This window comes from Alligator mississippiensis, chromosome 11, assembly GCF_030867095.1.
Source record: "Alligator mississippiensis isolate rAllMis1 chromosome 11, rAllMis1, whole genome shotgun sequence".
NCBI lineage: Eukaryota > Metazoa > Chordata > Crocodylia > Alligatoridae > Alligator > Alligator mississippiensis.
Window position 1 is genome coordinate 44,039,928 of NC_081834.1, and position 14,514 is coordinate 44,054,441.

Here is a 14,514-nt window from a genome sequence, read left to right on the forward strand (position 1 = left end):
AGTCAGCCTATACGGTGTATATCCACCCTGCTTTCTGCCTGACTTCAGATTAATATAGTAAACTAACTCTCCCTACATATAAAACTTCAGATGACTGCTTTTCAGATATCAGCTATGGAGATATTCCTTTGAAAGGCCACTGGGATTGCCTGGGCTGTGGGGGGATGAACTCTAAAACATTTATGACAGAATTAAAATGCTATATCAGCACTTTTTTGGTGACATCATCAGTTTCAATAAACACATGAACACAGTCCACTATCCAATTAAACAAAGTATATGCTAAAATCACTGTACTTTTGTACCTCTCATCCAAGGAAAACAACAACCAAGGTAAGACAAAGTGCTCTCCATGTTCAGCATGTATAACAATAATACCTCAAGCTTTGGAGAGTGAAAAGATGGTTGGCCACTGGGAGATGGAATTCAGTGACACCTTCAAGTAGGAATTTGGGGTGAGTCCACCAAAGATACCTTGTCTGGTGAAAGACGGCATGGTGCAGGGATTCACCATAAATGTGTGCATCTTGACCTTTCTTCTCATTGAGGTGACAGCCACCAAGAAGGCTTTTGCAAATGCATACTGTACAGGTGCTTCTAAGACAAACTGTCCATGCCTGACTGTTTAAGGCACATGTACAGCCACAATGCAAATAGACATGTAGACCAGGGGTCAGCAACCTTTCAGGAGTAGTGAGCTGCATTAATAAGGCTCAGGCCAAAGCCAAGTTGCTGCTTACAACCCAGCTGCTGCTGCTGGCATCTTGGCTTCCTCCCACCTCCCCCTCCCTACCAGCTCACAACAGATCACCAAAACTCACTAAGTGATAGATTACTAGACCTGGAAGTAAACCGTGGCTCTGCCCTGGGCCCCGGCCCCACACTGCTACTGCCCAGTGATCCTGGCTCCAGAACCGAAGACTCCTGGGAGACTGGTCCAGGACCCCTGTGGGTAGGGCATGCTCAGCCAGGCGGATGGGATGGGGCCAGGGGTGGGCAGGGAGTGGCATCTGGAAACAGGACAGACAGGTGGAACCAGGAACATGGACCAGTGACAGTGCAGGGCCAGGGCTAGGCTTGCACAATGCACAAGAAGGGGGAAGACACATACATACTGTGTAAGGTAATTGCTACAACATAAAAGGCTGAACTTGAGGCACATGCTCACTCGCAATGAGTAGGTGCACAGGGACAAGCAATCCAACAAGCAGAAAAGTTCTAGGAAAGCAACAAAGACAAGTACCTGGAAAGCTTTCCATACAGAGAGTACTCAGCAAAATAAAGACTACTCAATTTAGAGAGACCCTGACTGAAATCTAACATGACATACCAGGTGACAAATGATGAGGCACTGATTAGCCTTTCCTACTTATCTAATCATATCTCTTTAATATCTGTCACCTCCTTGTTCCTCATCACCAACAAATGCTATAGTTATGCTCAACTCTACTTAGGTATACCCATCACAGTAAAAACCTTTGTCCACTTATCTATCATTGACCCATGAAGATGGAATGTCCTTTTTCTAAACAGCTCCATACAACCTCTGGCTTTTCTTTCTTTCTTTTTTAAAGTAAAAACAAGCTTGATTTTATAATCTTCAGGACCCCACTGGAAAGCCTTGCCAAATCAGCCAGGAACCTTTTGACATTGTTATTTGAAGATCAAGGAAACTGAAAAATTAGGAAGGTCTGGACACAGGAGAAGTGATACAGACCCTGGTAGTAATAATGTATATATGCAAGAACACAATGCACAGGTAACAGTGTTTTATTCTCCTTATAAATGTATTGTCCATTTTTTCAGACTTAAAGTGAATATTTCTCATTACTAAATTTGATATAAAGAACCCCCCTCCCCCCAAACAGCTGTCTTGAGATAACATGCCAAATTTTGTTAAGTGCAAAACATCTTTTATTTTTATACCTAGACACACAGCTTGCAATTAGGACACTATCATCATATACTTTAAAAATACTCACACACCTTTTCTGAAACCTTCCTTCCTCCTCACCTTTCATTTGCTTTAAGGTAGCATCAAAGTAAGATACTGAAGCTTACTCTGAGTTTAAAAATTACTCTCCTTTTCATGAATTAAGCTTCATTAGACACATCCTGCTCATATATCTGCTGTACCACTTGTTATGCCATCACCCACAATTAACACAAATTTAGTGCACATTAAGCAAAGCACTGTGATAATACACCCGTTGATAAAGAGCAATATTTGAACTTATTGGTGGTATGCATGGATGTACTATTAAAAAACATTGCAGGGCATGTAACAGAACGTAGATTTTCATAGATGTAATGTTACACCTGTTTTGAGAATTCACCAAGACTTCATCCACAATCCTTTGGCAGCATGCAAAAGAAAGGTCAGAGTTGGAAGGTAAAGTCCTTCTATGTAACAGGAGAGGTCAGTGGAACAGAACAGGGAGCAAAAACTAATACAGATAGGAGGAAGAAGAGGAAAGGACTAATAAGGGTGAGACAGAAAGGACTAAAGCAGAAAGAAAGAAGGAAGAAGAGCAAAGAATCTTTTAAGCCCTGGGTAACGTACATTGTTGTCTCAAGAATGGCATTTAAACATTTGTTTTTTGAGACCTGACTTATAGGTATATGTATATGCATTAGAATGATTCAAGATGGGTAGCAGAGGTTGACTGATTTCTGGAAGCTTGGGTCTCTAATGCACAGTTTCACACAGCCTTCGAAGCACAACAAGGCCAATGGATAGACATACAGTCCGAGAAACTGGGGGCACGTACCATACTGTTCCATAACATGAGATAAGGTGGAATCAGCTAACAAGGCCCCAGAGCAGCTGGGGGGGGGAGGGGGGGGGGAGGGTGTGCAGTGAGTCCCGCTTTTGGGGGAACAGACCAATTAGGAGAAGGCCCAGAAAGACCAAATTAGTATGTATGCATGAGATGAGCTACATGGATTGTGTGACATACAGAGAGACCAACCAGAGACAGCCATGGGTCAAGAGTCATCAGGAGGGAAGGAGAATACAAAAGCAGAGACTTGAGAGTAACAAAAGGTCCCTCCTCCCCATCCTCCTCCCCAAGAGGGGTCCCCCTCTGTCCCCTGGGAAGGTCCCCAAGGTCACCATGAACAGACAGCACACCACCAACTCATCTTATCCACCCCACTGGGGGGTGAGGTGGGTAGGCCTCGGCTATCCCACCTCCAGGCTGCTGACATGCTGACATCTGACACTGAAGAGAAAGCCTCAGAGTGAAGACTGAGTCCTGGCCAGATGTACCTTGATTCTAATGATGGCCCTAGGATTTGGTAGATATATAGAATTGCTTGATTGTTTGCTTTGCTTCTTTTCTGTTGTCACTGTGTATCAATAAATTTGCTTATTATTGAATGGAAAGTTCATGGTCAGTCCCCTCCTCTCCCCCAGAACAAGTCACCTGGGTCCTAAATCGAGAACCAACATACACATCTGGACAAGGCATGGCTCCCAACTAGGTAGCTGTATCATTCAATATTATTAAAACACTACTTCCACTTCATATAAGCTCTCTTATCTGATTTCTATATTGGTCAGTAATAAAATTATGTTTGATTTTCGTTCCTGAACAAATGAAGAGCAATATACTACTGCTGGATCTAGATTCCTAACTGGGGAAGCAGAGGAAAAACCCAGAGTTTATACTACTAAAGGCTCTGAAACTAGCAGCAGACACCGTTGATCCCAAAGCATGTTGAAAATTGTGTAATATGCACAAATCTCTTCAACTAATACTGAAACACAACTCCCCATCTAACAGTTTACCCTTTGCAGGCTAAACACCCAAAACACCTCTCATTATATTGTGTCTATGGAAATTTCAAGCAAGCAGCAGCAGTATGTTTATGGTCCTATTTCAGCAACATCTTCTCTGTAATATTTTCCAACAAGAAAGACATTCTTTTCCACATACAACAGAATGCATAGCATATACCTTCTTCGAGATAACCAAGGATCACAAATTTTAAAACAAAACCTGAACTAGACAGGCAATACAAAACCCAAAGGTATGAAATGAATATTTTCTTGTCTGATGTCTTCCCTCACCTTCGTAACAGTTTTCTCCACTATCCTCTTAAAACTGATTACCAAAAGTTATGTGATCTGATGCTGGAAGAGCCATTTGTCACCCTACGATGGTACTTGTAACACTCTGCGTTTCTGCTAATGTATTACCATTATCATGACAGCATTTATGCTTCTTTAACATCTGAAGTATGTAATACAAGACATCATAGGCTTAAAATCATAGCAAGGATGTGAACATTATTAATGATTCCTCCAACCATACCATGATTAATTTTACACCACAAATGTCCTTTTGAAAGAATTCTTCTCCCCCTTCTCCACTTTTGTCAGTTTGCAGGACTGATGGAGATTATTTAAAAAGTAAGTACTGATAGCAGATAACTGACTCTGAAACTGAAATGAATTTGGCTCAAAATTCTTCACCAGTAGAATCTCCACAAAAGTTCATTTTTCACTTCTGTACTCCCACTGTTCAGCTTCACCTGAGACAGACTCACTATGCTTTTATCTGCAAGTGCCACAGGAGACCCTCAGATACCCAACTCCATTGATCATTTGAGCAAACACTTCAGATTATAGTAGTATATTGAAAGGAGAAGGCTTTGGGTCTTGTTAATATTCCCTTAATAAATCACAAACATGCAGAAAGAATATCTAGCTGAACAATTCACAAGCCTTAAAAAAACATTTTTATTTAGCTGAATTGTAGAATTAATGCCTCATGCAGACAAAGCCCCTTGTTTTGTCATTATGTTGCCCCAGTTTATCTTACCGTGTTCAAGTATTATTAGCTGGGCTCCAGCCTGCACGTTTCCAACATCATTTTCTGCAATGCACTGATAGAATCCTTCATCTGATTTCACCAGACCCAAGACCTGCAGGTTGTGTTCCTTCTGAAGCAACAAGATAAAATAAAACTTTTATTTTAAAATGAGTTTCAGGTGTAAAGACAAGTTTTTAAAATAGCATGTTTGCCACGACTTCATTTTAATGCATGCATTTAATGAATTCCTTGCCAGATATCATGGCCATTATTGAAAACCATGTCCCTGTCCCAGGTGAAGTATCTTTTATTATGAATCCTCAAACGATGCTGGACATTTAAACAAAAACCCAGAACAAAAACCACCATTAATACACATGGAATTCTTTAACTGCAAAAATCATAACCACAACATTCAGATGAAGTGCAAAGCATTCATACAAGTATATAACAAAAGACCATTCGAGTAAAATGGTCCTGAAAAAGAAACTATATACCAGGAAATCAAGTATTCACACAGTCTAGTAGCCTCAGAGTTACCCAATAATACAAGCATTAAGTATCAAGCTATTCGTAACAGATCTCAGTAATGAATTTCATTAAGGTTACAATTTAAAGGCCTGGTCCACCAAATTTTGAGAGCTGCTATTTCAGTAAGATCTTTGTGACTACAATATTCTTGTCCATTTATAAATGACTATACAAAATGTAATCTGAATTCATATTAAGGTTTTTACAAGTTTGAACTTTCCAGATTACCTTTCAAGCTGAAGCTGAATACTATAAAAAAAACAGACCCATAGTACAAGGAATAATGCCAGTGCTCTTCAATAAAATGTTTTGCAGCTGGATTATGCAACAATAAAGGATTCAAGGAACAATTTAATTCTTCTGGACCTTATCCATAATACTGCAAAAGAAAGAAGCTAACCCTATAAAGGAATCTCTCTCACATGCACATACATAAAAGGATTAAGCCATAGGTCCAATACCTCAAAATGAAAATGTACTTACAACAATTTTGAAGTAGTCACTAGGGATCACCATGTCGCCATTCTTGACCCATTTCACAGTTGGAGTTGGTTTCCCAGTCACTTCACATTCAAACACAATATCCATGGATTCATGAGCGTAAATATTAGCAGGCTGCTTCAGAAATTCAGGTGGAGCTTTAAATATAAGGTTAGAAAGAGACAAGTTATTACTGATACCTAAATTAACACAAACCACAATTTATACTTTGGGTACAATAAAACAATTAAATGGGTACAATTAAAAAATGCCTCCATACATGATGCAACAACCAGGAGTAATAGGAGCAGAAATTCTGAAGAGACTGAAAACTAAGCACCTAACTTTCTTAGGAGCCTCTGAAAATACTAACTACAATTGCCAGTGACCACAAACAATTAAACCAAACTGAAAACACAACTGTACAGGCTACTTTCCCATTCTAGCGGGGGGGAAAAAATCTGTTACTAGTAGCAAAAAGTAGGAACAGATACAAAATGTTCTAGCTACTAGGTTTCATTTCTCCATTCAATTAAATAGTCAGTTGAATGGAGAAATGATAGTCAGTTGAACTGAGGCAATCTGGGAACATACGGGAAACAAAGCTGAATCAAATACAATGGAAACACTCTGTAAGAGCATGGTAGTCAGAAGTATATTAGAATCAAGGTAAATGTAACTAGAAGCCAACAAAAAGACTTCTATGGTTGAGCAACACATTGCATGCTCCTGTGCATCTAAAGCAGAGAACATCTTGCCACACACCAACTGTGAGCAAGACTGTGCAGTGGCATAAGGCACTGGAGCTAGGAGCTCAGAGACAGACGTTCAGTTTCTACTGGGAGAATTGCTCTTCTCTAGGTAAAAAACAATAGGTGTGCCGACATTCAAGCCTTTAATTCTGAAGCAAAAGTGGCCACTCCAGGAGAAAAATAATTCCTGTCACTCAGCTGACAGACACCTGAACTGAGCCCAAGGAGTGGTAGTGTCCCCTCCCACCTTCCCTTTGCCCCCATCTCCATCCCCAACTTCTCTCCCTTCCTGGGCCAATGGGTGGACTGGGCAAGAGGCTTCGCTCTCATGCTTCTTTCTCCTCCCTGATGGGTTTGGGAGGACAAGGGAGCAGTGAAGTGCAGCCCTCAGTCCCTTCCCCAACCCAGGCATGGCCTGCATTGGAGGCAGGGAGCAATGGTGGCTGCTCCTCTCCCCTCTTGGATACACCAGAGAGGGCAGAGGAGCACTTGGACAAAGCCCCCCACCTAATTCACACACTGGTCCAGCTGGGGAAAGCAGTTGCCACTGCTCCCTGCCTCTTCCCTAAATTTGACACTACCTGGTTCAGGATAGGTGTTGGGGGTGAGGGGTGCCCCAGTTCTCCCTCTGGGAGCAGAGTGAAGGAGGTGGCTTCTCTGTTTCCTGGACCCCAGTCTAGGGCAGTTACAGGGAGTTTTTCCCTGATGCTTCTCCTTCCCCCATCCTCCCCTCAAGGGAACCAGGAAGGTGGAGCAGGCACCGCTCCCCTTGCCTTCTCCAGACTAGAATCACCCCAGCCTTGGGAAGGCATAGCCTGCATCCAGATGTGCATGGCTGTGCGGTATGTGGCACTGCAGACATGTCTGCGGCACTATGTACCGCACATTCAGCTGTTCTCCACACTGCAAGGTAGCAGTGCAGGGGTGGGGTTTGACCCCAGGAGATCCTGGGGTAAAAAAAAAAAAAGGTGGAAAACAATGGAGTGGTGCACACAGTGTCAGTGCACACCACCCAAAACTGGAACCTGGCCAGCCAAAGCCACACTCCAGCTGCTGGCCAGGCTCCAAGTAGCAGGATCACTGCTGCTGTAGCCCCAGGATGCCCCCAGGACCCCAGGTAAGGCTGCTGGGGCCAGCATAGTGCTGGTCCCAGGCTCCCCTACCCTACTGAAGTAACCTGCCGTACACCAGAGGGCACATAGCACGGGCATTCTCTGGGGAAAAGCAGCAGTAGCACGAGGTGAGACGCTGCTTCTTGTCACCAGGGAAACAAACGTCCATGCTGCTGTGGACACAGCCATAGAGAGCAAGGAAAAGATGTATCTGCAGAATGAATGATTGTACTGCCCCCTCTCCCAGAAGGATTTCTATCAGCATAAATTTCTGAGAAATTTCCACTGGTAGAAATGAAGGTTTGTTTGTGGCCATATTCAGAGTTCCAAGATGAACTCACTGTGCAACTAAGGGCAGATCTTTAGAGCTTAACTGCATAACTTTGTATACCTTATTTAATTGAACTGATCCCATGACAGACTCTTCAGCTACACAAATAAAGTTTATATAACGGAGTCTTGCATCCTGTTGGTCAACATCTTTCCACTTGTAAAATGAAAGTGTCTCTTCTATTTATCAAAAGGCTGTCAAAAATCCATGAACAAAAAGTACTGCAGAAATATTATTCAATAAGTTTCATTTTAGATGTACAGCAAATTGAGCTTGGGATCCAGAGAACAAATTTGAATCATGCAGTCAACATACATGATGAGAGTATGCATTGATAGTGACAAATTATTTGTATCAAAGCCAAAATACCATCTGGTGACTTCCCAGAGACATGAGGGACAGGTGTACACAGACTTTTTTACCCCTGAAACTCCACACAGAACATTACCAAATATATTAAATGAAATAATAACTTCAATATCACCAAGAACAAAAATACAGGTAAGACAATTAAACCAACACCCACCCCCCCCTCCCCAAACCCCCACCTCACACGTCTGTAACAGAAATACTGTTCAACTCTCAGTTCTGTTGGACCTACCATCTTGTATCACTTTGAGTAATCTGAACAAATCAATTTAGACAAGTTTATATCTATCAAATCTTTTCTTGTTTTTTTTGTCAGTATGCTGCCTCACTTAGATTGCACACATTTTCTCTGGTGTCTGTTCAGTACTACAACTATTTGGCATTAAAATGCACAAACCAAAGCCAGAGCAACACCCTCTATAAAATGCAGCCTTAGTTAACATCATATAAACAGTATGTTAAAGAACAAAATACTCTACAGCATGCTTATTCGATGGTAAAGTAGAAAATTATGGGTTATTCACGCAATTACATCCATAAGAGAATGGGCAATAAATTATTTTGTGTGGCATATAACTTAATAAATTATTCTGATGGTATCAATAAGCATTTCAGAATAGAGTAAATTAATGGCTACTGGATTACTTTAAAACATGTCAAACCCTAAAAACCTGCACAGAGATGCAGTGCTATTTTGCTGACATTAGCAGCAAGAATAGTGGGTCCTCTTAGCAAAAATCTAGGACTTCAATGTAATAAGTTACAAAATGTTTAGGCTTTGAAACAGCTTCTCTACTAAACAAGCGAGGATCAGCACACAAGCACTCTAAGACTCTCTTGCCTAATGGCAGAGTGACAAATAGCTTGCAGCAATATACTAGATGAATATAATCAATTATGAAGAACATTCATATTATTTTTTTGTTTTTGTATGTTCATCAGCATAAGGACAATTTCCTTACTTTTCCTGGCAGCCCTGATTGCTAATTTCCAGAAAGAGATAAATGGACCCCTTTCCCATTTAAACTTTATCAAAGAAAGTCAATATGAACAGGTCACTGAGTTTAGGCAAACATCTCACCTACTTGGTTAGTCAATGGGATCTAATACCTATCAGGGAAAATTTTAAAAATGCAAACAACTGTTACATTTTTCCTAAGAATAGTTACATTTTCTTCATAGTTGTCTTTTTATGATTTTTTTTTTTAAATGGTTGCTTGTAGACAAACAGATCTCCAAACATGAACTCCATGTCTAAGTGGAGCAACTGCACATTAAAATGTGGAAATACTTTTTAAAATTACCAGTTTGAAGTATTTCTTGCTTCAGTCCACTAACAATATTATTACAACTTCTTCCCCAGTTCCTAATTTTTTAAATTTAACTACCATTTGATTAAGTATCTGATAGAAAAGACATCTATATGAAAGCATGCATCTCCCTCCCATATAGGAACATAGGGTTGAAAGGGACATCCAAGGCCGCTCAGTCTAGTTTCCTGTTACAACAGACAACTATATCAGATAATCCCTTGCATATATCTATTTATCCATGTTAAAACCAGGTAGGTTTTTTACACCCACAACACCTATCAAAGTGAAGCTCCATTTGGAAGGTTTAGAAACTTCTTTTTTCCAGCCTAAATTTATTCAAGGCCAGTTTATAGGCATTTGGTATAGGGATCACTAGCTTAAAGAGTTATCCCATTTTAGTGTCTGTTCTCTATAAATACATCAGAGGGTAACCATGTCCCTTCTCAGCTTTTATTTTGCTAAGCCAACAAGCCTATGATAGGCCCTCATCTCCTTAATCCAGATGTGCCAAACTCACTTGTCTGCCCCAGGATGGATCCAGACCCACCTCTGATGAACAGGTGAGCGGCAATGTATTAGCTCAGGGAGCCAGAGCGATTAACACAGGTGTTGCTTGTCCCACCACTGTCAAAATGCATCCCCCACAGGGCTCTACACTCCAGAATTCAGTAACAGGCCTTGGCCCTGCTCACCTTGCCCTTGATTTCCCAAAACCTTCAGGCACCCTATACACAGCTACGTGGGCTGGATCCAGCCTACAGGCTGTATTTTTGATACTCCTGCCTTAATCATTCTAGACCTTTTGTACTTTCTCCACTTCAAATTCTTCTTTCTTGAACACAGGTGACCAGAACTGTATGCAGCACTCCAAAAGAGGTCTCAGCAGTGCTTTATACAGTGACACTAATAGTAATAATTGCCTCTCAGGTTCTCTCTTAGATCACAATTACCTTTTTCATTCATCTACCACACTGAAGGTGCACAGTCACCCTATGACTGATTAATACGCCCACGCTTATTATGTTTCACCCCATTTCTATTACGTCAGTCTTCAAGATCATCCAGCAGTTGCATGATATACTAATCATAAGTTATTGATCATGCCTCCAGCCCTAGGTCAATGCAAAATTAATTAGTGCATTTTGGCTAAGATCATTGAGGAAAATATGGAGATCACTCAGTACACAGACCAGTCCTTGAAGCAATCCACTAGTAACCTCTCTTCCCTGGCAGCAGCTTCCATATCAGCAGAACTTATAGTCATTTCCCATGTAGTCGGTTCTATACTGACTTTATCATTCTTGTATCAATCCGTATCTATTTAATTTTAACTACCAAATCAAATAGATCAGCTAGATTAGATCAACTGGAGTTGTTTGATCTAGAAAAAGCAGCTCTATTCTCAAAGAAAGATTTCATAGACATTAGGGCTGGAAGGGACCTCTAAGATCATCAAGTCCAGCCCCCTGCTGGAACTAGGCACCAACAAATTAGGAACTGGACTGGGCTGGGCTTGATTCTCTGCAGAGGTCCCAGACTTAGTAGGAAAGCACTTTAAAAGTGGCCTATGCACATTAAAAAGGCAGAAAATATCCAAAGTTACTCACCCAAGAAGAAGAGTGAAACAAAAAGTCTTTGAAGTGAGAATCAATAGTCTAAACCCAGGTGGACAAGAGAATACAAATTTTAAATGACTCCCCAACATGTTTGAGAGTCATGTTTGAGACAAAACAAACAAACAAACAAACAAACCATGGTATAAAAAATACTGCAGTAACCCTGCCATTTCTACCTACAAGATACATGGAAGATACATCCTAGAGCTTGAAATGGTAACAATTCATTGTGTAAAATGACTTGCTGTCTTTAGTAGCTAACACCCTTTTAAATTCATGCAGGGCACACAAGCAGGAGGGAACCTGCACCAAATCTTGGACATGATTAGCACCTAAATGTAAATGCAAGCTGGATATGCCATTACCTACTCCATATACTCTTGATTGAAGGAGCTAAAAATTTGGAACGTTTCCTTGTTTCAAACAGAGGGTGCTTTTCTTGGCTGTGGGATAAAAGCCAAGCTGTTTACAAATGTCTAATATGGAAAACGTTCATTTCATTGTCACTTACTTTCCTGTTAATGAATTAAAAAATAATGCCTTTAAAATGCACTCTTTTACAGTTTAACTACTTCAGTGTTTAGCATTCACACCGATTAAACAAAACATAAGTGCAGATGTTTGTGGTAGAGAAGTTAAATTGATAACCAGAAAGCAAATGAGCCAATTACCATATAAAATAAGATTTGTAAAGGAAGATTATGTGTTCCGTTACCAGATACACAATTAAACTTCAAAGCAGCCTTGGCAGCTCAGCTTACCCTCCCTATTCCTCTTAATGTCATTATCACGCAAAGAACAATTTTAATTGCTAAATACTTATACAGAATTTCAAATGTAGACTACTATATTTGCAACATCTCTGTACCAGAGGTTTCATTTAATTCCTTCATGATTTTGCAAATGATAAGAAACACATTTCTTAATGTTTAAATACTGATGTGTTGTGATCTCCAAAGAAAGAAATGGTTACTTGCCTTACAACATTGTGGTTCGTCAAGATGTATTCTCCACATGGATCCTATTTCTAGTCCACACATGCCTTATGCATGAGAAACTGGATTATTTTGGTCAATGTAGGCAGCATTAATGCCTGCCTCCTGGATGACTTCATGCCCCTCTCCTATCTGAGGGAATAAAGGGGATAAAATGGGCCTAGCAGTCCCTTGATTCCCTTGTTAACAAGATGTTCGCGAGCTATGAGACCCCACAGAAGTAAGGAAGGAGGTTGGGCTGGGTGTTCCATAATGATAATACATCCCGAAGAATCACATTTATTGCGCGGCAAAGCAACCACTTTTTTCCAGCAAATAATTGTTGTCATAGTTTCCATTTGCCTCCAGGCTTCAGAGGTGGGTGGCAGCAAGAATTACCTTATAAGCAAGATTTACCAAAGAAAGACATCCGAAAGCCTCAAGTAAAGAATGGCATGGGGAGAACGTATGGTTTGATCACTATATATACTCTGCAAACTTTTGAAATGGTGATACCTTAAAATATCAATGTCCACTTGAGCCCAGGTGAAGTAGCCTAATATGCATAAGATGCATCCTAAACAATTAGACAGTATTTGAGATGATCTGGCCTCACCCTTAAATATCAGCGAAGGTCATAAAAAAATTTAGGGGCGTTCTTGAAATGCCTTATCATATCAAAACAACATAATAGTATTCTCATTATATCAGGGAGGGAATAGTTTCTCTTTAATTTAAAGGGGCTGGGAGGGAATAGTTTCTCTTTAATTTAAAGGGGCTCAAGAGGGAAAATGGGATGTGAATAAAATAGGGATGTAAATATTGTTTAAAAAATTATCTGCTTAACCTCCTCTAATTATATCGGCTACATGGTTAGCCAATAACACCCCAGCTGTGGGATGTGGAGATTCAGGCTAGCACCTGCCCCATCCCGCTGCAGGGGAGGGGCTGCAGCCACCTGCTCAGAGCAGCATGGGGAGCTAGGGACCATGCACAGACCGCTCAGACACAGATGCTGCTGGGAGCCACTCCCTGGGGACTTTGGCAGAGGGGAGGAGGTGGTGGCAAACCCTGCCAAACAATGCAGCCCATACAAAGCTGTGGGTGGCAGCAGCCCGCTGCAGCTGCTGGTGCACTGGGAGGGAGGGAGCAGACTAGCTATGGGTACTACTCCCCACCTCCTGCCTATCCTGCTACCTTCCTGTTTCTGAGGCACTGGGCCACCTTCTCTCCCCACTGGATTGTACCCTGTGCTAAACATCACTAGTAACAAGATACTTACTGTTTAAGCATTTAAACGTTTAACCTTTCACATCCCTAGAATAAACTGACAAGTTCTGGGACAACCTGGGGCAGAAACTTGGGATTAGGTTTCCCCTGAACTCCCCTTGCCTTCATGCAACACCAGCCAAGATGGCTTGAATTTCTTCATCCTCAGGGTCAAGCTAAGCTGAACTCTCTAATGGAGCCACAGAGGCAAATACAGTCATGATCATAACCTGAAGTCCTAGCTTCTCTTGGCTGCTCTTGGGGTGCAGTGTGGGGGAACCCACCTTCCCAGTGCTGCTGCTGCTGCCTCCAGCTGCCGCTGCTCCCCTCCCACCACGTAGATAGAGAGTCACTGGCCTAATTTTGGGCTCTTAAGTAATGTCTTTGGATGAAACCGCACGTGGTTGACAAAGTCCACTGAAGCACAGAATCTCTCTTTTACCATCAGTGACATCAAATCAAACATGGTTTTTCAGAGCAAAATGCTTAGAGTTGGAGCAAAGGTGGCTTTTTCTTTTTCTTTTGAAGTCCAGAATAGCAAAAAGCTTTCAGATTACAGACTGACAGCAGGTTGTCTATTAGTGCGATTCCCCTCAGATAAGCCAATCATTTACAGGTAGATTTTGATGTTTTGTCATCTCATGAAAGTTAACCACAACGGCCAGGCACATGATGGATACTCTCAATGCTATGGAAAAAACAAAAGGATGAGACCCTCTATTGACAATATTGTGGTATTTTTTCTGCACCAGATAAAAAGAAATGAGCATCCTGAAGAAAGAAGACTGCAAAGCCTTCTTAAGAAGCATAATTGAGCTACAGTCCTTAACTTAAAATGAGGACAAACTCACTGAGGCACCAAAAGTCTAGACTAGGTCCCTTTCTTCTTTGGAATTAGGAAGTAATGGAAGTAGAAATGCTTGCCCCAAATTTTAAACATGCCTCTC

General features: G+C 41.2%; 1 protein-coding gene across 4 annotated transcripts in view; it reads right to left on the reverse strand.

The window, feature by feature from the left end:
* The window catches only part of NEO1 (neogenin 1), a 395,751-nt gene that overhangs the window by 102,399 nt on the left and 278,838 nt on the right, over positions 1-14,514 (reverse strand). For all 4 annotated transcript variants that reach the window (XM_059714916.1, XM_059714914.1, XM_059714915.1 and 1 more), the window contains exons 6-7: positions 5,835-5,989; positions 4,830-4,950 (exon numbers count right to left, since the gene is read on the reverse strand). In XM_059714916.1, coding sequence (XP_059570899.1) covers positions 4,830-4,950; positions 5,835-5,989 — 276 coding nt within the window. The remainder of the gene's footprint in view (positions 1-4,829; positions 4,951-5,834; positions 5,990-14,514) is intronic.